The sequence below is a fragment of the Lontra canadensis genome, unplaced genomic scaffold, assembly GCF_010015895.1.
Source record: "Lontra canadensis isolate GAN:19392208 unplaced genomic scaffold, GSC_riverotter_1.0 scaffold26, whole genome shotgun sequence".
Taxonomy (NCBI): Eukaryota; Metazoa; Chordata; class Mammalia; order Carnivora; family Mustelidae; genus Lontra; species Lontra canadensis.
Window position 1 is genome coordinate 18,412,284 of NW_022631020.1, and position 24,625 is coordinate 18,436,908.

Here is a 24,625-nt window from a genome sequence, read left to right on the forward strand (position 1 = left end):
AGTGACCTAATCATCTGCCAATGATGCGATGTTGTCATGCAGATTCTAGACAGCTGCTCCTAATTTGGACGACAGCCACCGTCAAGCCATGACTGCCAGCCAGAGTGACTCCCAAGCTCCACATGGCTGTAACAAGGTAAGTCGAGGAAGGCGCTGCAGTCCAGTTCTACAAGAAACAGGCTTGATTATCTCATGTCTGAAAACAGTGTTTCCTCTTCTGAAAGGATAGACTAGATCACCGGTTAGAACCTCCCTGCCCTTGACCATGTCCAGTGTGAGGAAATGCGAGCCCCACAAGCTACTAGAAAGCCCTGTGCGCTCCTGAATACAAAGAGTAATGGAAACAGAATTTGGATATTTCTTCCTCTTCAGTATCTCCTGGGCTAAAATACTCTTCTTTCAATAAGGGACACAACACATGTGCTTATAGTCCCATGGGAGAAAAGGCCTCTGACCCATTAGTCTTGAGAAGCAGTAGAAAGTAAGCATATATAATTAAGAACTTAGATAAGGAAAAAACTATTTTCTTGGCCCTAAAAGTAATGGCTGCATGATTTTATTAAAATGCCTGCATACCGGGGTGCCTGGATGGCTCAGTTAAAGACCCAACTCTTAATTTCGGCTCAGGTCATGATCCCAGGTTCATGAGATCGAGCCCTGTGTCAGGCTCTACATGGAGCCTAAGATTCTCTCCCTCTCCCTCACCACCAATCCCCCAAAATTAATTAATTTAATGCCTGCACATGGAAGAATATTAAAATATATACGAAGGTCTAAAACAGGAATCTCTTTCCCTTTCCCACCCAGATCCACTTTCCCAGAGTTTTGTTTGGGAACTTGGGGACAATTCTGTAACTACTATGTGACTCTTAGCAGATAAACCAATATCACCTTGTTGCCCTGGATTCGTGACAGTGAGAAGTCAGATATTGAGCCCATGCTCAATCCCTCTTCTCTTTCACTCCCAACTCCAGATCTCACAGTTCTGTTGTTACACTGTCAAGGACTACTAGTTGCCCATTCTGTTGGACAACTGTGAACAGGACAACTTTAAGGTGATCACTAAGCAACACAGAGGTGGCATTTCAGTGTTCTGACGGAAGCTTCGCTCACTAGGGAGCGGAGTATGGTCAGAGGAGCCAGGGAAAGGAAAGGACTTTTCTGGCACCAGACCCCAACCACTGAGCGAAGAACGTCACAAGCCTTGAGAGCCTACCCATTTCCTCATCTCCTTGCTCCTGGCCTCTCCTGGGGCACCTCCAGAGCCACTCTGTTCCAGACTCATGGATCTCATATCCTTGTACTTCCTCCGCCACTGAAACAGGGTACAGATGGTACATTTTCTAAATCTTTGCAAACCCAAATCCCCTTCCATTTGTCTCCACAATCTATGATATGTCTGGGCACAACATCATAGTTTAAAAATACCTTTCCTCAAAACTAGAGAGACTGTATTCATTTCCCAGCTAAGCAGTGAGAATTCCTCATGAAATGCCTGAGGTCTATTACACTGCAGATAATGTCTCTTCTTTTTGAACATCTGTAGGGTTTTAGCCCTGGAAATTCAAGCAGGATGTCTGGGTTTAGGTCTTTTCTCATCTACCTTAGTTCATACCAGGGAGCTGTCTTTGAGCTCAAAGAAATTTTCTTCTATTATTTATTCTTCCTTCCTCTTCACTGTCTGCTGTTCCTGCTTACAGGAAGATTAAAGGTTTGGAATCTGCCCTCCATGTCCCGTAATTTCTCTCATATTTTCTCTTTTTGAGGGGGATCTCTTTGGACAAATATGGATAAGCAGCTTGGTTCTTAGCCCTGTCCATTCCAATTCCATACTGCCAAGAAGTTAAAAATGACTACAAATAATGATTTGCTGCTTTCCAGTAATCTATTCTTATTTAAAGGTGCAGTATTCACTTAAATCTCAGTGCACGGAGCTCTCTATTCCCTTAGCTTCTTGTTTCCTACGAAGTTAGCTGATCTGTTTATTTTGTTCATGCTACTAACTTCCCCAAAAAACAAATAAGACTCGGTCCACTGGTCTCTATTTTTGAATACAGACTATGCTTATCTGTATATATAAGTAACTGGCACGAACAACTTCTGCACCAGTATAGGTATCACCCTGATAAGCCTCCTGCTTAAAAGATGGACAACAGACACTACATAAATGCCTGGATTATTCCGTAAGCAAACTTCCCATGAGATGCCTTGACATGCAGCAGCAGAGTGGCTGAGGGTCCCAATGGTGCAAAGGAGGGTGGTCTTTATGCAGGAGTGGAATGCTTTATGAGTTCATCTACTAGTCCCCCCAGCTCAGTCTACCGTTGGACATCAAAATTTAAGTTCCCTCAAGCTCTGCTTCTCAGTCAGGGGTAGGGATCCCAAGTTAGATCTGTCTTATTGAAGAATAGGTATCTGGTTTCTCCGGAAGACTAAACATCCAACTACTTGCAGTCACCACTTTTAGCACACGCCAGCGACTCTTAGAGCTGAGTATTCTCTTACTGATCTAACTTAGCTTATCTAAAACTACCATAAAAATGGACACTCAGACTGAGCATGCGCGAGCGCGCACACAAAAACGCATGTGTGTAATATGAATACAGACACGTGTATGATGAGGACATATCTGAATTTCACTCATACACACACACCCACACATACCCTGTTCCTCGAAATAAAATTTTACAGCTACAATATAAAAAAAAATTAAATTCACAAATAAAAGCTGATAAGAGCTCCAAAACTCAAATGTATGAAACCTGTTACTATATAAAAGTTTAAAGCTCCATGTATTTTAAGTAATCAAGAAGATCAAAGTTTTATATATATATATTTTTTTTTTTTTGAGATTTTATACATTTATTTGACAGAGAGAAACACAGCGAGAAAGGGAACACAAGCAAGGGGAGTGGGAAAGGGGGAAGCAAGTTCCCCACTGTGCAGGGAGCCCAACCCGGGATTGAGTTTGATCCCAGGAACCTGGGATCATGACCTGATCCAAAGGCACGGGCGTAACCGCTGAGCCACCCAGGCGCCCTCAAAGCTTTGTATTTTCAAAGTCAATTAAGTATCATGAAGAGCGTGGCCATATTTTAAATGACCATTGCTCACAAGAAGTCACACAAGAAATACAGGGTATTAATGGAAGAAAACATTTCCAAGTGTATCTAAGTTAAAGAATTCCCTCAAAACAAAACAAAAAAAAAAAAAAAAAGAAACCAACAATGCTCAAAAGCCCAACTTCACTCACCTGGCTAAGAATTTCTAAAATCACCATTTCATTCTCCACATCTTGCCAGACTTAAGAAAGGCTAGTAAAATCAACAATTCACTTAACACTCTGACACTTTCCGTTCAGGGTCATGTCACTCTGCTGAATGAAAACTACGCAAAGGCTTCTGAGCCATCTTAAAGCCCGAAACCCTTAAGCGCCCTGCACACGCCGCATACCTCCCCCGTTACATGCAGACTCCCTGGGCTCCCTTCTTCTCCCTTCACCTCTCTCTGCTACACTCCCACAACGGCCTGCCATCTCCTCCCGGATCAGGAGTCTCACCCCTGCGCCGGACCTTTGCGCGGCCAGCCTGCGGTCTGGGTCGCCCTCCCGCACCCCCACCACCCGCATTAACTCTGGGTACAGCCTAACCCTTGCTGACGTCGCACACATCCCTGGGAACGCATCTCCCGGCCATCATACCCCTCAGACTCCGGTCCGCCAGCACCATCACGCCTGTTTGAAAGGAAAGGAAGAAAAAAAAGAACAAGAGCGGCTACCTGCGCAGTCAGTGATACTAGACCGCTGGTTCCGAAGGAAAGGTCCTGAGCTGAGCTCGCCGCGGAGCCCCTCGTCCCTAGCACCGCGCCTGCGTGCAGCAAGGACCCCGCGCCTTTACTTCACCACGAAGCACCTGAATCATCTCTCCGATCGAGGCCCAGTGTTGCAGAAAAGGAGAGGCTACGAATTCTTGCCTAAATGGATAATTTATGTAAAGGTCCCAAGACACAGGCATGAACATCTACCAGAATAAAATTTCACTGCCGTAGAAGCAAATTCAGTCAGTCGCTAGAGCACTGTGAAAGCAGCAATCGACTACCGTGGGAGAGTGTCTATTGCTTTATCTGTTCTTCACTGGGGTAAGAAAACAGCGCGTCAATGATAGAGAGTCACTGTAACAAACATCATATGCACGGTCATAAGCTACTGCTTATTTTAATAACTTCCGTGTGCTAGAAATGCAAAGTAAAAACAGAACAACAAAAAAACACAGAGAAATACATGTAATCGGCAAAAGAAAGGAAGAGGGCTGTTCAGGAGTGTCTGGCAAACACATGCCCATGTTGCTGGATATAATGGGATAGAAACCACAGATTTCATAGGACCACAATCCTTATTGATTTGCTACTTATTGTACCAAGCATCATTCCCAATACTGAAGCACACGCTTTGGGACTATTCTGAACATATGAGAAAGCAAAGATGCCATCAAAGGCCACAGCCATGACAATGTGTCTTCCATTTCTAGCACACAAGAATAACAAATAGTGGGGCATCTGGGTGGCTCATGTGGTTAAGCATCTGCCTTCAGCTCAGGTCATGATCCCAGGGTCCTGGAATCCAACCACGCATCGGGCTCCCTGCTCAGTGGAGAGTCTGCTTCTCCCTTTCCCTCTCTGCCTGCTGCTTTGCCTACTTGTGCTCCTCTCTGTCAAATAAATAAATAAAATCTTTAAAAAATAATAATAAAAAATAGCAAATGTCAAGAGACCCCATCTCTGCAGATGTTGGTATGATTCCAGATTATTCTTCCGATTAGGAAGGCACTCCCTTACAAAGTTTACCTAACATGAACTGCACAGAGTAAGTTTTAATTTTGTGTTCCCAATTTGACAGAGCACCTCGAGATTGGAAACATGAGCTGATGAAGATAGCATCTCGGGCCAGGCAAGGAGAGGCTGGATGGGGTCCAGGAGACAGACACTCAATAACTTCCTAATGTTTCAGTTCAATCTGTGCGGCTTTTAACAAATGAAAAGACCACCTTGAGAGCACTGGATCAGTTGGCAACTTTCTCTTCCATTGGCTATGTTTAGAAGGAATGCTCCATCATAACAACCAAGGCAAGCACAGGAACCGGTATCATAGGAAGATACAAGAAAAACTCAGTTAAGAAGCAATATCTATTTCCATGTGCTTAGCATATAATCCCGGAGGAAATGAAAGATGCTCATAAGGAAACATGACCCAAGGCAGTGATTGTGTAGGGCTACGCTCTTTGTGAAAACTATACCCACACTCCTCAAATGTGACCTGTCCTGATTCAATAGTTATGGATATTCAAGGATCTTCAGGCAAGATAAGCTTTTATTAACTGGCCCCAAATTAACTAAGCCACATACTGGGTGCTTCAAATTACTCAGATAAGTTTGTTTTTTTTTGTTGTTTTGTTTTGTTTTTAATCATTATTTGGCTATTTAACATCCCAGCATCATGACATGGACTCACCAAAGGCTCTCAATTAGCCTTACTTCAATTTAGGGTGTCACGTGAGTTAAGGCTCATGAAATTTCTATGTGTGTTTGTTATTTACAGTCTACAGGGTGGGGGAAAGGGCGCCTGGGTGGCTCAGTCAGTTAAGCATCTGCTTCCGGCTCAGGCTGTGATCCTGAGGTCCTGGGATAGAGCCCCCAGACAGGCCCCCGGCTCAGTGGAGTCTGCTTCTCTCTCTGCTGTCCAATCCCCCCCACACCCATGCCATGTTCTCTCTCGCTCTCTAATAAATCTTTAAAAAATAAAAAAGTGGGGGAAGTAATGAAGACCAGAGAAAAGCAGGTCAGAGGTGGAATACATATCGTCTAAGAAGCAGCAGAAGAAAAAGGAATAGTTAATGAAGTTGCTTTAAACTTTCTACTGTTCTTAAATGATCTTAAATGATTCCAATCTGGGATCCCAACTCTAACAGATATGTTGATTTACAGGTAGAGAAAACAAACCCCCCCACCCTCCCAAAGAAAAAAATGCTATTAGTTTCCTATAAAGTATAAACAGCCAAACTAAGAGGATTCCCTTTATGTTCTGGTTCACATTCTGAATAAAGAACTGCACAGTAGGATTGTGTCCACATAATCACATAGCATTTCACATTTATCGAAGTAATGTTACATTCAACACTGCCTGAAATCTTTCTAATAGCCCTGTGAAATCTGTTAAATGTCCCCACTAACTAGGCAATGGGCTAGAAACAAGTGGCATGCTTTCTTTAACTAAAATGTAACAACGAGCTAATACTTCACACCTGTCAGATTGGCTGGCATCGAAAAAAACAAGAAAAAACAAGTGTTGGCGAGGATGTGGAGAAAAGGGAACTCTTGTGCACTATTGGTGGAAATGAAATTGATGTTGCTGCTGTGGAAAATATCACAGAGATTCCTCAAAAAATTAAAAATAGAAGCACCATACAATCCAGCAATTCCACTGCTACGTTACCCAAAGAAAAAAACACTAATTCAACAAGATGTATGTACCCCTATGTTCCCTGCAGCATGATCTGCAATAGGCAGGACATGGAAGCGATCTAAGCATCCACAGACAGATGAATGGATACAGGAGATATGGTGTCTACACACACACACACACACAGATACTACTCATCAATAAAAAAGAATTAAATCTTGTCATCTGAAACAACATGGGGGGACCTGGAGGGTATTACGTTAAGTGAAATAAGACAAAGAAAGACAAATACTGTATGATTTCACTTACTATGTGGAATCTAGAAAGCAAAACAAATGAACAAAGAAACAGACTCAAATAGAACAGACTGCTGGTTGCCAGGAGGAAAAGGGGGGTGGGGGTGAAACAGGTAAGGGGATTAAAGAGGCACAAACGTTGTTCAGTTATAAAATAAGTCGTGGGACCGTGACCTGCTCTTAATCTGAGTTAAGGAACACGGAGGCCTAGTGAGCCTGATGTCTAACTACTAAATCAAAATGCCTCCCACCACAGTCATTCATTCAACAATTATCACTCTATACATACCACAGGGCAGAAACTGTTCTAGGCCCTAGGTGGGTCAACAGCAGCGAACAAAACAGACTCAAATATCCACCCCCAACACTAATTTTTTTTTTTTTTTTTTTAAGATTCTGTTTATTTATTTGACAGAGATCACAAGTAGGCAGAGAGGCAGGGAGAGAGAGGAGGCAGCAGGCTCCCTGCCGAGCAAAGAGCCCGATGCGGGGCTCAATCCCAGGACCCTGGGATCATGACCTGAGCTGAAGGCAGAGGCTTTAACCCACTGAGCCACCCAGGTGCCAACACTAACATTTTAATGAGCACCATCAGGTAATTCTTTCTAGCTTGGCTAGTTGGATGTCGTTTACAACATCAATTTTCAATTAGTTTCTTTGCTCATGTAAGAAATTTAAATGTATTCAAATTAATAAATCATAAAAAAACAAACATTCAGAACTTAAATCATGTTTGAGAATTTATTAAGCATTGGTAATCCAAAAGGAAACAAGGGCAGGCCCCTATCATCAGATGCTTCTTCATCAAGTTGTAAAGAAGTCATAGATACATTAAAAATTAAGTAAAAAGATGCTCACAAAACAAGATGCTTCCAAATGGAAAGTAACATCGTTAGGACCATTTTCAAAGAGAAAAACCAACCAAGATACTGAATATGTCTAAGACTGTATATTCTAATCAGGGTCCAATGCAGATTAAAAAGTACTGAAAGGTGGTGCCTGGGTGGCTCAGGGGTTAAGCGTCTGTGTTCAGCTCAGGTCGTGATTCCAGGGTCCGGGGACTGCTTCTCGCAACCGGCTTCTTCCTCTGACCCTCCCCTCTCTCATGCTTTCTCTCTCTCACTCACTCAAGTAAATAAAATCTTGGAAAAAAAAAAAAAAAAAAGTACTGAAATATTTAACTTTCAATGATGAATTATTTTAACACTACTTTCTGTACATTATCCAAAAAAGCCATTTCCATTTTCAAACGTATTAGGAAACAGATCTGATATTTAAGCCTTTATTATGTCTGCTTTATAAACATCCTTATTTATTGCCTGACAACCATAGAAAACAAACATAAAAGTAGAAGAGGGTGAGAAAGCTTAAGTAACTGGACAGTGTTGACCACTTGATATAGAAGACCTTATAAAGTATGAAATTTGGTATGAAAAGACCAGTCTGGAAAAGCAGAAAATAAGTTTTGGGATCTCCTTCTTCCAATAAACTTCCAGTTTAATTAATTTTCAATTAAAATATTAATTGACCTATCAATTGAGAATTTGGGGGCATCAGATACATATTAGTCGTGTGTGTGTGTGTGTGTGTGTGTGTGTGTGTATGTGTACACCTTATACGAAAGGTAATCTTTCAGCAATATCTTTAAAAAGCTCTTAAATGCAGGCTGCTGTCTTCCAATAAAATTAAATAACAAAACATTCCTTTCTGTGCCTCGTTTTCTCCAGAAAAACAAACTTTCTTCAGAAGGGTAGGATTTTAATAAGCCTGTTCTCACAACCTCAACAAAACATGAACACATACTCCCATAATTTGCCAAGTTTTGTTACCTTACCTAGATCCAGGGTCACGAGGCTATCAGAGAGTAGAGGCTATGTGAAGACCCTCCCCGAGAAGGCTGACAGCACGAAGAGAGACAGGGGCCCTTCCCAAAGTCACAATCCACATGAACTCATTAGCAGCTGCACAATTAGGGACAACCTTAGAAGAAACGCTATCCAACGTACCCACAGAAACCGAGGCTGACAAGCCCGACCTCATATGTGTTCCCAGGGAAATTTACTTCTTAAGCAGGGAGACCACTAACTTGCTCTTTAATTAAGGCACCATCTATTTTGAACGCCCTACCCCTTGGTTATGAAGTGCGAGAGACAGGAAAAGAAAGACAAAGGGGAGAAAACTATCCTTTCAAAAAAATCTAATCTCTCATCTGTCCTGGTCACAGTGGTGGAAGGTCTTACCTAAGGTCTTTAAATTCCAGGAGGAGGAAGGGGGCGGGGAGCATATAGGCACTTATCATTTTGCAACAAAATACAGGAAGATAAGCAAAAACTATTTTAAGGTAAACAAGCCTGTGAAGGGTAAAACACACTGCAAACTAATGCTTCACAGGACACTGATAAGCGAGAGATGGACGGTGAGGAAAGAGTGCAAAGACTCCACCTCACCTTAAAATGTTGGAAACCAAAACTAAAAATGTAACAGCAGTAACTGTGACGTTTAATTCAAAAAGAATTAAACAAAAATTTATTTATTTTAGCAACAGCAACCGTTAAGGTGTCTGGTTCCCTTCTAGCCAGTGTGACAAAACAAAGTCACTGTCCTGGGGCAATTTATATTAAAATGAAGGGCAACAAACTTGATCTCAAAGAAAATGCTTACTTGGAAATGCTGATTAAGAGAGACACGAGATCCAAATAAGTGTTTTATTAGAATTATTTGAAAGTTCTAAAATATGGAATGCTCACATTATCCCAATTAAATATTTATGCTACAATAGGAATAAAGTTAAAACCACAATTTCTGGTATCAGTTAATTAGCTGTCAGGGACGAAGGACTCCCTTAATTGGAAGCCAGTAAGAATTGGTATTGAAAACTAAATATTAATTCCTCCCTATTCTCTTACAAAACCACACAAGACTTTTTTGAGGACTCTCTATACTCTTTCCCCCAGTGGCTGCACCAGTTTGCATTCCCACTAACAGCACACAAGGGTTCCTTTTTCTCCATTTCCTTGCCAACACTTGCTTCTTGTGTTTTTTATTTTAGCTATTCTGGTGGGTTTGAGGAGTTTTAGGTTTAGTTTGCATTTCCCTGATGTTGAAGGATGCTGAGCACCTTTCCATGTGTCTGCAGGCCAGCCATCTGTCCATCTTCGGCAAAAACGTTTATTGGGGTCAGTCCTCTGCCCATTTTAATTGCATTATTTCGTCTCCTTGGTGTTCAGTTGCAAAAGTTCTTTATATTTTGGGTATTCACCCCTTACTGGATAGATCATTTGCAAGTCTCTGCTCTCATTCAGTAGGCTGCCTTTCTGTTTGGTTGATGGTTTCCTTCACTGTGAGAAAGCTTTTCATTTTAGTGTAGTCCACTTTGGTTTTTCTCTCTCTTGCCTGAGGAGACATATCTAGAAAAATGTTTCTATAGCTGATGTCAAAGAGATTACTGCCTATGTTTTCTTCTAGGAATTTTATGGCTTCAGGTCTCACAGGTCTTTAATCATTTTGAGTTTATGTCCATGTTGGTTTAAGGAAGCGGCCCAGTTTCGTTCTTTTGCATGTAGCTGTCCAGTTTTCCCTGCACCATTTGTTGAAGAGACGGTCTTTCCCCCATTGTATATTTTTGCCTCTTTGTCGTAGATTAATTGACCATAAAGCATGGCTTTATTTCTGGGTTCTCTCTTCTGTTCCATTGATCTACACACCCATTTTTATGCCAGTACCATACTGTTTCAATTCATACAGCTTTGTAGTATATCTTGAATCTAGTATTGTGATACCACAAGCTTTGTTCTTCTTTTTTCAAGATTGCTTTGGCTATTCAGGGCCCTCTGTGGTTCCACACAATTTTCAGAATTATTTGTTCTAGTTCTGTGAAAAATACTATTAGTATTTTGATGGAGATTACAGTACATCTGCAGATTACCTTGGGTGATATGGATAGTTTAAAAACATTGGTTCTGTATCCATGAGCATGGACTATCTTTCCACTTCTTTGTCTCATCCTCAGTTTCTTTCATCAATGTTCTGTAGTTTTCAGAGTATACAGATCTTTCACTTCCTTGGTTAAGTGTAGTCCTAGGTATTTTATTATTTTTGGTGCCAATTAAAACTGGGACTGTTTTCTTCTCTTTCTGCTACTTCATTATTAGTGTATAGAAATGCAACAGATTTCTGCATATTAATTTTGTGTCCTCCGACTTTACTGAATTAATTTATCAGTTCTAGTAGTTTTTGGTAGAGTCTTCAGGGTTTTCTATATATACTATCATGTCATCTGGAAATAGTGAAAGTTTTGCTTCTTCCTTACAAATTTGGATGCCTTTTATTTCTTTTTCTTATCTGACTGCTGTAGCTAGGACTTTAAAAATAGAATTACCCGATGATCCAATAATTCTAGTAAATACTGGGTATTTACCCAAAGAATATGAAACCACTAATTTGAAAACATATACACACTCCTATGTTTAATGCAGCATTATTTACTAAAGTCAACATATGAAAGCAACCCAAGTGTCCACTGATAGATGAAGGGATAAAGAAGATATGGTATATATACAATGTAATATTACTCAACCATAAAAAGAATGAAATCTTACCATTTGCAACAACATGGATAGAGCTAGAGAGTATTATGCTAAGTGAAGAAACTCAGAGAAACACACATACCAAATGTTTTCACTCACATAGAATTTAAGAAACAAAACAAATGAATACAGAAAAGAGACCACGAAACAGGCTCTTAACTACAGAGAACTGGTGATGATCAGAAGGGTGGGGGGATGTGCGAAGCAGAAATAGGGAATTACGAATACACATATCTTGATGAATCCTGAGAAATGTACAGAATTGCTGAATCACTATATTGTATACCTGAAACTGTCAGTTATACTTAAACAGTACAATTAAATGTAAAAACACACTAGAATGACAGCTAAACTCCAAGTCTTCTAAACCTGCAAATGAGACGGAACAGGAGAGGAGTCACTATCAGTCTGAGAAGGTCACTTCATTTCGAAATGGAAAATGGATAAACATTAGGTAACAGACTTGGGTTCTGACATTCTCTGCTCTAGGGGCCCACAGTGGGGACAAGCCAACAAGAGCCTGGAATGTTCTGGAATTGGATGTACAGCCTACCACTGAGGGCAGAGAACTTTATAGTGAGGCAAAAACAAATGACTGTTTAGGAAAATACTGGGACCCTCAGCTCCCTCCCCTCCCCAAGCAGCTGCTCCTCTCTCACTTTTATTGCTTAAATAAGCCAAAATGTAAAGCTACTACATTTAAAATACCTTACACAGAGAGAATGAGAGAGAGAGAATGAGAGAGAGACAATGAGAGAGAGAAAGAGCATTAGAGGGGAGAGGGTCAGAGGGAGAAGCAGGCTCCTGCTGGGTAGGGAGCCCGATGCGCCTCAATCCCAGGACTCCAGGATCATGACCTGAGCTGGAGGCAGTTGCTTAACTAATTGAGCCACCCTGGTGTCCCTCAAAGAGGAGTTTTTAAAACCTCCAAGAAAAGAGAACATCAGTAGCATGGATAGGAAACAGGACAGAATATAAAAATCTGAACATCAATCCAGGAGATTCAATATCTGACTAAAAGGAGTATCTAGAATGAAAAAAAGGAGAAAACTAGAGGACAGGAGGGATTTACAGAGAAAGAAATCAGGACATTTTACAGAACTCAAGCTTTCTGCTTAAAATGCCCACCAGCACAAAAAAAAATGAAAAAGTCATGTACTAGAAATTAAAAGATTCTGAGAATCTAAAAGGTATTTTATTCTTGAATAAATCCTTTTAAAAAATCTATTAATTTATTGATTTATTTTGAGAGAGAAAGAGATAGCAAGAGAGCACAAGTAAAGAGAAGAGAGAGAGGCAGGCTCTACACAAACAGGGAGCCTGATGCGGGGCTCAATCCCAGAACCCCAGGATCATGACCTAACCTGAAAGCAGATCCTTAACCGACTGAGCTACCCAGGAGCTCCTAAAAGTTATTTTAAAGAAAGCTCACAGGAATCAAAAATGAGAATGGTACAGGACCTTCCACAGCAATCCCAAAGCTGAAATATAATGAAATAACATCTTCTATACTCTGTTGGACATGGTTTCCAACCTAGAATTCTACACCCAGCTCAAAGAACAATCAAGATTGAAGATATAATGAAGACATTTTCAAACACAGGAGGTTCTCAAATTTTCCCTCCCCCATTTCCTCTTTTCTCTCCTGCTCCCCTGAAAAGGCAACAGGATTATGAATTCTACACAGAGAGGAAACATAAGGAAAAGGGAGACCTGGCATCTGGGACACGGGCAGGGCTACACTAAGGAGTGGACAGAATTCCCAGGATGAGGGCAGAGGGAAGTCCTCCCAGGACAGCTCTGGGGTGGGGCTAGGGGGCTCCTGTAGAGAAGCAGTTCAGAGGTCCACAGGGGATCAGAGGGAGACACCAGCAGGAACAGTTAAAAAAAAAAAAAAAAAAAAAGGAACTAAGACAATTAACACCCTTGGTGGATTGTATGCCTCACTATACCAGTGGTCAGTTCATTTGGAGAGTCTGGGGGTAAATTAATGACAAAAACCAAACACAGTAAGTAATTAACTTTTAATTAACGATTAACTCTAGGAAAAATAAAAGGTTAGACCAAAAAAGAGAAACATAACAATAAAAATACGGCATGGCTGAGATATGATTATTTGTATTGTGATCAATATTAATGTATCCCCAAATTGGTAGAAAGCTACATGGGAAGGAAGATGTGCAGAGAGAAAGTATAAGGGGAAAAGAGTGTTTGAAGAATTAAACCTTCAACATCCAAAGTAATGAACTGACAACTCAAGCCACAGCCACATGGGCATGGGAATCATGAGAGATAAATAGCAAACCACAGCAAATCGCTCTTGTTAAGTAAGCACATCTGGGTAATCACACGGGCATGAGAGCCGGGGTAGGAATCTGCTATTTTCCTTACAATATCCGTAAGATTAATACTTTCTAAACTATAGACAAATTGCCCTATAAAATAGAAGTTAAATTTCAAAAAAAAAAATTTCATCCGAAGAACAACCTATTGTAGACAGTGACTTATCTCATGAATGGGATTACTGATTTTCAGAACAAAAGCATTTAGTCTCACAGCAAGAGAGGATTTAGATGTAGATACAAATTTTGGAAAACACTAAGGTAGGTTTTGAAAAGCTAGTTCTCTGCTTAAACTCTTACATGAAATTGAAATACATTACATTATGAATAAAACTACAGCACATTAATGCACGTCCGCATGACCTCACCATTCTGCTTTAGCCCCTCATCAATGAAGGGAAAATTAGCTAATCAGGCACTTAGTCTCAAATCTCAAAAAGCAGCCACCAATAAGAATTAATTACATTAAATTGAACAAAGCCTCTATTTTTTAAATCAACTTTGTATATAACTCTTCCTTGTGTGCAAATGAAGCAGAGGTCACAAACTGTGGCCTGGGAGGCCCCAATCCAACCTCCCCCCAGCTCTGTAACACCTACCAGCTAAGAATGGTTTTTATGGGTTTGTTCTTTTTTTAATGGTTAAAAATAGTTTGTGACACATGGAAAAAAAAAACATGAGAACTCAAATCTCAGTATCCACAGATAAAGGTTTATTGGAACACAGCCTTATTTACTAATGTTTGCCTCTATGGCTGCTTTTTACTGATGGTAGAGAATGTGTGGCCTGCAAAGCCTAAAATACTTGCTATCAGGTCCCTTTCAGAAAAAATTTGTTGACCCCTGAACTAAAGGATTCTAGTTCTGAATTTCATTTGAATTTTATATATTCAAATAAAATTGAGCAAATTCATATATAAAAATGTCCATATAAACAGTCCTTGAATCAAGAGATGTTAGAGACAGTCTATACAGCCCTTAAAGTCCAGAGGGATTTAATGGTTCGCTCAGGGTTAGCCGGGTAAACGGAAACAGAGTGAAGGTTGGAGTTTGCTGCCTCACAGGGCTGCTCTCTTAGATAAGCATGTGTCTCCAACATTTTTGCACTAATGCTACTCCTTTGTTCCTACCCCACCCTTCAACTTCTTACTAAATCCCTCATTTTGCTTTAGTTAAAATGTTAATAAAATGTGCCTTTTAATTTGACGCTTCCCAAATATTTAAAACAAATTTCTGCTGATATTTACTTATGACTGTGCCAAAAAAGCAGCAGAGACCACTGACGAAGAACAGTCTTTAGGGTCGGGGAGATCCAGCTTCCAGTTCTGTCCCTGGGGTATCACTCTGGTCCCAATAATCTTCTGACCTTCTCTCAGCTTCACCTGTCCCTTCCCTAAAAGTGAGTGTGTCCCTAAGCTCACAGGCGTGTGGTTAGACTGAATAAAAGGAGGATGGCAAGAACTGAATGTACTGACGGTCACAGAATTCAGAGTTCAAGAAGTGTTACCTATTATACTCTGTCTCACGTCCAGATTTTGATACCCATCATTATCCCTGAAGGGCTTCACAGGTAGTGTTCGCAAAATTCACTGTGGGCCACAATCACAGTGGTGATCTTGTCACTGCAGGTTCCCTCGGCCCTACCCCCAGGGACTCTGATTATTTAATCTGGAAAAGGCAGGAATCTGCATTTCCAAGCTCAATTGTGATTTGGATACAGGGAGTCCATGGAATGGAAAGAGTGCCCCTAGGTAATGAAAAAGATACCAAGAGGTTAAGAGATGAGCAAAAGACTCAGTGATCATAGTCTTAATACAAAATGACAAAAAGCTAAGGACTATAATTCCTTTGTTATTTTTCCTTCCACGACAGTACTTTTTTTTTTTTTGGCCTTAAACTTATGTTCAGCCCTATAAGTTAACTAATGTTATATACAATATGAAGATTATTTCCCAGTTTATAAAGGTTAGGACTTCCAGTTATACAACCAGTTAAAAATGTATGGAACTCAAAAAGGTCAGTACTCAGGTCCCAGTGAAACGTCCCGTTTTCTATCTTGGATTTCAGCCACACCACCTGTTGCTGTCCCCAGAAAATTTAAGGCTAAACCATTTTACTTATTGGTATATTTGCATACAGAAAGAAAAAAAAACACAGAAAAATAATATGCATTCCTACCTTTCACTACAAATTGAAACAAGCTAAGAATGTGGCTAAAAACAAGCATGAAACTATATTCTACCTTGAGAAAGTCTGATGTGGGATGAGTGTGGAGCAAATTGCATGCAACAGCTGCTCCTCTGGGTAAGGCTTTTCCTTTGAAGTGTCAATTCCAAAACCAGCAACTAACAGAGCTGACAGTGGCAAGAGTAGATGTACAGGTTCGAAATTACCTTGCTCCAGTCTAAAGCACAGGGAACGCCTTGCTGCTTCCATCTCCGGAGTCGGGTTATCTAGGACGTGTCTACACCACTGCAAAGGGCTCAGGGATTTCTCTGATGATGTGAATGTCTTTGAAGAGCCAACGTATAACCTTAAAAAAAGAAATCTACATTATAGGTATTATATAGGTATATGGACATGACCTCCCTTCTAGGGAAAACAACATGTATTTCACAGTTTCTACTAACACAAAACTCACAATGGATTACTTCAAATACAAAAATCATATTTTAACAGGCAAATACCCCCAAATAAAATATAATGCTTTCTGTAGCTTGGTGGGAAGGAGGACTTCAAAACACTATGAGAAACTATGTCTCAGAGTCTGAGATCAGAGGCTTTTGCTACTGAACTAGCCTGGAACGGACACCATGATGTCCTGAACAGACACCATGATGACCTGACTACCTCACTTGTTTGTAGAAATGAACACTTTCATCTCTTTCTCTGGTAGCACAATGTTACGTGAACTGGGCTAATTAATATATGTAAACATGACATGACAAACTAGACAAATTTTATGTACTTTAAAAAAAAAAGTCTAAAAATTAGTGAAAGTCCATTGATTCTCTCAATCCTTAAATAATCAGGTATCTGCCCCCACCCTGTCTCAAATCTGTACTAAACGTGGTATGTGCTTCTTTCTCACAAAAGCCAAACAGCTTTCAAAGATACGTTTTTGGAAAAATTTGCTTTCATCATCTGTAACATTACACAGAATTCAAAATAACCACCATGAGGCACTTTAAGTTAAAGATTTTCTCTCTGACATATGGTGCTGAGGTAAACTATAGCATATTTTCAGTCACAGGGTTATACAAAAAAAGTTCATCTTTTTAGCTGACTTAAAAAAGGAAGAGAAAGAATTATAATCACTGCTTCTAGTAATTAACTTATTTACGAAGCTGGATTGTAATTATAAATCACACTAAAGTAACACTCCTTTAAACAAAGTTACCCTAATTCTAACGAGTACATGTTCTTGAAATACCATACTTCACTATTCACGCTCATGCCATCATAGTCAGGACCCCCACCTGTCAAAATAATTTCTCAGTTACCCAAGACGGTTGGGAAATGGTACTATTCAGTAAATTATCCTTACAGATCAGAAGTTGGCAAACTTTTTCTGTAAAGGGGCAGCTAGTATGTACTTGGGCTTCATAGGACACGGTCTCTGTCACAACCACTCAATCCCACTATGGTAGCCCCAAAGCACCACAGAGGGTACGCAAGGTGAATAGTAGGCTGTGTTCCTAGAAACCATTTATAGACACTGAAACTTGAACTTCCCATAATTTTCAATATCATAAAATAATAGTCTTTTGCCTTTTTTTTTTCAGTCATTTAAAAATGTCTAGCTGACCAACCATACAAACCATGCAGCAGGGCCAACTTGCCCCAAGACACCGTCTGTTAACTCCTGTTACAGGTGCAGATTCTAAAACACCATTTCATCCATTCAGGAGTGCTTCAGTGGACCACGGTGGTCCTTCTTTCATCAGGAGTATATGGATTAGTTGAAAATTCTTATTCCTGGGCACACCTCAGTCTACTATGACAAGATTAACACCCACCTATGTAAATCCATCCTTTCCACCACCACCCCCCCTTGCTAAAAGACCCCTGAAGAGTCCAGTGACACGTAGCTCACTCTAATTCCCCAAGTTCAGGCTAGCCTAAGTCAGCTGTTCTCAAGCTCCGGTGCATCGAAATCTCTTATTGGGCTGTTAAAACACAAATTGCTAACACTCGACTGCAGGCAGGTCTAATCTACCTGATTCAGAAGGTTTGGACTGTGGTCAAAGAACATGACTGTCTGAAAAGTTTCCAGGTGATGCTCGTACTGCTGTCTGGAGACCTCACCTGGAAATGGACGCACCGGGCTAAGCCAATCTGAGGCACTGCGGCCTTCCTGTTTGCCCCATCACTGGCTTAGGCACAAGCTCTGGATACAATTCTAGCCACTAAAAACTAATGGGAAATATTCTGATGGGCACATTGGCAAGTTTCTCATGTTTAAAGTTGTCACAAAAGACCCATTTATATGCTTGCCTACAACACATGCACGTATATTGTAATACCCACAATGAAAAGCCTAGGCCCAGAAGGTTTCACTGCTGAATTCTACCAAATACCACAGAGAAAATAAATTGAAGACCAATATCCCTCATGAGCACAGAAGCAAAAATCTGGATATTTTAGCAAATTGAGTCCAACCACATATAAAAGGGATACTTCATTGTTACAAAGTGGGGTTTATCCCAGGAATGAAAGGTTGGTTTAACATTCAGTGTAGCTGACCATAGAAAAGGCACGATCATCTCAAAAACAAAAAAGCATCTGACATCCATCCCTGATTCAAACAAACAAACAAAACAAAACAAAACAACTCTCAGCAAATTAAGAAGGAAACACTTTCTGATTAAAGGTATGTACAAAAGCAGCATTCTCAACAGTGAAAGGCTAAATGCTCTTCCTCTAACATCAGGAGCAAAACAAGGACGAGAGGTTCTAGCTAGTGCAATCACACAATAAATTAAAACATTTAGACTGGACATAAGTAGTCAATCTATCTTTATTCAGAGATGACATGATCATCTCTGTAAAAAATCTGAGGAACCTACAAAAAAGATACTTGAACTAACGATGGAGTTTAGGAAAAAAGACTCTAGCATGTCTATGCTAGGGACAATCAGTATTGTTGAAATTTCACTTCCCATTTACACCAAAACCATAAGACGCCTAAGGATAAATCTGATAAAGGATGTCAAGCCCCATATGCTAAAAACTACAAAACACTCTGAGAGAAATTAAAGATATAAATGGGAAGACAGACCATGTTCACAGATCAGAAGACTGAATATTAAGATGTCAATTATCCTTAAATGTATCCATTTAATAAAATCCCAAAAGTTCAGTAAGCTTCTTGAAGAAATTTGAAAGCTGATTCTGAGATTCATATGGAAACGTAAAGATCCTAGAACAGTCGAAACAACCTTGAAAAAAACAATGAAGTTGGAGAGCTACCGGTGAGTGGGACACATGACAAACCTACAGCAGTGAAGACAAGTGAGGAGGACATGAAGACAAACAGATCAATGGGGAAACAAGATGGTCCAGACTGCACACATATGGAAAACTGATTCTTGGCGAAGTATAAAGACAATTCAATGAAGAAAAGATAGCCTTTTGAGCAAATCATGCTGAAACAAACGTCACAACCACTCAATTCCACTATGGCACCCCCAAAGCACCCCATGGGAGTGCTCAATGACTTGACCTCCCATGCTAACACTGGGAGGACAGGAATTAATATACAGAATTAAATGACTGCATTTAATTCTATATACAAAAAATAAATTTTGAGCCATACATTACACAATACCCAAAGTTAACTCAAAACAGAGATATAAAAATGTCAAACCTGGAGCTATAAAATTTTTAAAAGAAACCATAAGAAAAGTCTTTGTGTCCTTGGGTTGGCAAATATTTCTTACATAGAATTTCTTATATGGAAAAATATGATCCATAAAAGAAAAAAAAAATTTATCAATTCGACTTCACTAAAATTACAACTTTACTCGTTGAAAGACACTAATAGAAGACTAAATGATAAACCACAGAGTGGGTAAAAATATTTGCAAATCACATATGATAAAAAAAAAAACTTGTACGTAGATGTAAAAACTGTATACTCAATAATAAACCCAATTTTTAAAAATGGACAAAAGATTAAAAGAGACATTTCAACAAAGAAAATCTATGAATGAACAGCATATAGAAAATATGCTCATCATTTGTCATGAGGTAAATGCAAAGTAGAACCACTCTGAAGTACTACTATGCAACTATTAGAATGGCTAAAATTAAAAAGCCTGACCACGGCAAGCACGACGAGCACAACTGAAATTCCCATTCGGTGCTGGCAGAAAAAGGAAACAGCCTAAGCACTTTGGGAAAGATTCTGGCAGCTTCCTAAAGAGTTAACATACACCTATTCCTGTTCCAGCCTCTCAAGAGCCATTGAGTATTTATCCAAAAGATATGAATGCACGTGTCCACACAAAGACTTATTTGTAATAGCCAAAACTTGAAAACGGCCCAAACGTTCATTAAAAGATGAATGGATAAAAAAAAAAACAACATTGTTACATGCATACAATAGTTCTCCCAATAAAAAGGAATGAACTATTGTTTCACGTAACACAGAAGAATTTTAAAATAACTCTTGATCCTAAGCAGCCAGACCAAAAAACAAATGAAGAAACAGCACATACTATATAATTTCATAGATATGAAAGTATAGAAAGCAAACTAATCTAGACTGGCGGGGAGAGCAGACCAGTGGTTGGGTGCCTTGATGGGAAGTAAGCGGGAGCAGGAGAGAGGAAATGCAAAGGGCCACAAGAAAACCTGGGGCATTAAGATCTGGTTCATTCTCTTGACTCTAGTGATGGTTTTATAGGTATATATATATGTATATATATATATATATACACATATTTATATATATATGTCAAAACCTATCAAATAGTACATTTTAATATATGCAGCTTATACTTCACTTATACCTCAATAAAGCTTTAAAAAAAGATATCATGAAAGCAATTATTTTCTGTCCTTCAGTGTTCTCGAGACTTGAGTAGCCTTTCTAGGGGAATGGAATTCAGGTGAAACAAGAAGCAGGTGCCACAGCCCTGACATAAACGGGCCACTAAACTAGTCAAACTATGGAAATTTAATTTTTTTTTTAAGAGGTTGGGGAGAGAGAGATTGCAGGGAGAGAGAGAATCTTAAGCAGGCTCCATGCCCAGTGCAGAGCCCAACACAGGGCTCGATCTCAGATCCTGAGATCACGACCTGAGCCATAATCAAGAGTTGGATGCTTAACTGACTGAGCCCCCAGGTGCCCCTTTTTTCTTATTTAGCTTTTTTTTTTTTTAAGAGAGAGAGAATGGAACTTATCTTTAGACTTCTTTAATAAGTTATCCCTACTGTTTTATACACACACAAATTCATGCCACTGCCGGAGTCTCTGCTTGTTCTCAAACCCCTCTCACTGCCCCAAGAAGCCACTGCTTGAAGCACTGTTCTGCTCATTACCTCTAGCATCATAAGAACTGCTCTTATCTTCTATTACAAAGTTTCCACCAACCAGGCTGCCTCAGGATTTTAGGTACTCCTACGAGTTGGATTTTTTTCTGGTAGTTTTTTACGGGGTTTTGTTTCATTGTTTTTGCTTATAGGGGAACTCTGAAGATTTCCTTTATCCATTAGGGTCTATGTACTATAGTTCCTTCATTGGACCACAGACTCATAGCATATTCAAAAGCAGCACTCGCCCCCACCACCTCTTCCCCACCACGACCCAAGACCAGAGGATGGCCCAGAAGCTCTGACTTCAGGCACAAACTCAGCTGAAGGAGGGATGAAGTACTTTACTGAACCAGAGAGGTGAAATGAGCGCCTCCATGTTGACTGGCTCAAACTTTAGTCCCATTTTCCCTTTACTATTCCTAGAACTGACTGTGTTACTCTTATTTCCCAGGAGTACAGAAAGTTGTGTCCAGAGACAGATGAACCCAAGAGAAGACTGAGACATCCTGAAAGCTGAACTGGCTACCCACCCAATCACTTGGTGAAGAGCTCTACCCACTCAGAGCTTTAGATCAACTTCAATGTCCCCCTCTTTGGTGCAAACAGAAATCAGTAACACCAGAAACTTAGAATATTCCTTTTAAATTGAAAGCTGAGACCAAAAGTAGAGGGAAAGGAGAACTGAGAAAACAACAGAGAGAACTGATGAAAAAATCTAAGATAACCATAACTGGTATCATCTGAGAGAAAAAGTTACATTCACAAAATAATAAGATATTAAAAAAGAAAGATTCTTCATTCTTGGAAAATGAGACTTTTAGCATATACAAAAAATTCAGTAAGTGAGTTTGAAAGATCAAGTTGAAGCAGTCTCTCAGATGCAAAACAAAGATTTACAATGAAAGAAGACAAAAAAAAATTAAATGACTGCATCAGGTGGGCCTACATCTGATTATTACAACTTCTAAAACACAAATATATATATATATATATATATATATATATATATATATATATGCCCACACACATGGAGAGAAGATTATTTTAAAAAGGGAGGGGGTAGAAAATTTTGAGAATTGAAGGCAGGCCATTGAATTCTAAAGTGAGAACACCCATAAATGTCCAATACCACAAATAAGAGAGGCCCATACCAAGATACAACATGGTATTTTAGAAAACTAGGGATAAAAAACACTAAAAAAGAGGTCAAGGATTAGATATCCAAACCACAGTGCACTTCAATATCTAAAACCTAATAAAAATTAGAACAAAATGAAACAATGCTTCAAACATATGAGAAAGTGACTTAGGCTTTTTATACCCAGCCCAACTATGAATCTTTCATGAGGCTAGAATAAAGACATTTTTAAATAAGCAGAATTTCACAGTGTACTTCTCATAATAATGCCCTTTCTCAGAAAACTACTGGAGGCTGTGCCCTCCCCAGTAGATTAAACAAAATATATGAAGACAAAGAATTTTAAAAATGGGAGGTCCTGCATAAGCAAGAAACCGAAGAAATTCCCATTAACGCAGCACTGTGCGTGCAGCCTAAGAAGCAAACAGTAAAGACCGGAGCAAGGGGCTTAAAAGTTCCAGAAGGGATGGCATTACAAAGTAAATTGTTAAAAACAGATTTAAAAGACTGTCAAGTATGTATGACCTTATCAAGGAATTTATGGCTCCAGGAGAGTATTTGAAAAAGTAATTAATAATAGGGATTAAAGAAATTGAAGGGGGAAAAGAGGTCATTAGTAACTCTTGGAGGAAAAAAGGGATGAGAGGAAAGTAACAAACAATTAACAGGGCTCAGTTAATAACCACTATAGTCATAATACAAGTGTTACATAGCATTTAACACAAAAATAATGAAAACCATTATGAGAAGGGAAAGATGACATGGTGGTGTGGGGGTGAGAAGAGAGCTTAGTCTTCATCTTCCAAAACAGGTCTACAGACGTCTAAGATCATATAGTACAAATGACTGCTCAGAAATAAAGAGCAAAAGCAACAACCACATGAGAAGTGAAGCCTGTGCGGAGGACTCAGAGGTCCGAGGGATAGAGGGCTCCTGCTTTCTGTAAAAAGCCTTGCTGTTTACATCCTGTTTATTGCATTACTTTGATAAACTTTAGAAGCACTGTGCAAAGCGTGAAGACAACGGATCATTTTCAGAGTCAGTCTCCAAACAACGTACCCAGGAGAGCTCTGAGCCTACTATTTCTATGGGGAGGCCTAGAGCTGGACCTAAAGAAAGCAACAGGAAGATGGAGACCACAGAGCTACAAACTCCTTGAGCGTGACATAACACCAAAATTAGATAAGCAGGGTAAAACCTGTATTCGCCCCAAAGGTCTCCAATCTTCCAAAAAGTCATAAAAATCACCTTATTTGTTGTCATTACAATATTCCATTTTGCCATCATTAATGCCACATACCTCCTCGTGACTTACAAACTGCTCTTTCAATTTCTCTAGTTCCACTGATGAAACTATATTAGAATCTAGCAAGATACAAGAAAAACCCTCACCTAAAACTTGAGAATTCTTCAAATATTAAGAAAGCTATCTTTGAAAACGTCACACTCTAATTTTAACTTTGCATCAAGACCTTCCAAAGGCACGTGACTAGAAACAATTAGCTTTCTCGTAGCATCTCTTCTCCATACATTTTACATTCTGGATGTCCTCACTTAACTTACCTCCCATGCTAACACTGGGAGGACAGGAACAACATCAAACCTGCCATCAGAATAATCACCTAAGTGCTTCAAAGGACTATTACAACTCTCTAGGAAAAAAAAAAAAAAAATCAGTTATTCTCAAGTAAATGTTTGATTCTAAATTCATCCTTCTGATAACACAAAAACAAATGATACGGCAAAACATATGCATATGTTCTACATGCCTGTCACTGAGAAGGAATATGTGGCAATTTTCAGACGTGTAATTTAAGAGCTTTCAAGCATCACAAGTTCCATTTTAAGGAAAGCTGAAGCATCAGCACTGATAGGCAATCAATCAATCTTCAGGGGAACTGAAGCGCCTGATTCACCAGCGTCCACTAGAGCCACACTCAGCAGCCACCGCAAAGCAAATTCACCACCACTAAGCTATTAAAAGGACACACGAAGCCCAATGGGAGTTACGGAATTGCCCTACAGCAGACTCTACCCCTGTCCCTCCACAGTTAGAGCTGGATTCTATTTTGGTGTCTCACTGCAGGGTTTCAAAAACCTCAGCACCCACTTCACTCGACTCCGTTTGCCTCTAGAAAACACTGCGGTTTTCAATTAGCATTGTCAGAAAGTGAAGCACCCTCTGGTCTTTTCACTGAAAATCAATTATGGGGGGAAAAAAAAAAGACCAGTTCAGGTGGTCTAATTCAGCTGTGCCATATGGACAGT

At 39.7% G+C, this 24,625-nt stretch overlaps 1 protein-coding gene across 2 annotated transcripts in view; it reads right to left on the reverse strand.

The window, feature by feature from the left end:
• The window catches only part of SLAIN1 (SLAIN motif family member 1), a 57,803-nt gene that overhangs the window by 27,654 nt on the left and 5,524 nt on the right, over positions 1-24,625 (reverse strand). For both annotated transcript variants that reach the window (XM_032864187.1, XM_032864188.1), the window contains exon 2: positions 16,071-16,210. In XM_032864187.1, the coding sequence (XP_032720078.1) occupies positions 16,071-16,210 (140 nt within the window). The remainder of the gene's footprint in view (positions 1-16,070; positions 16,211-24,625) is intronic.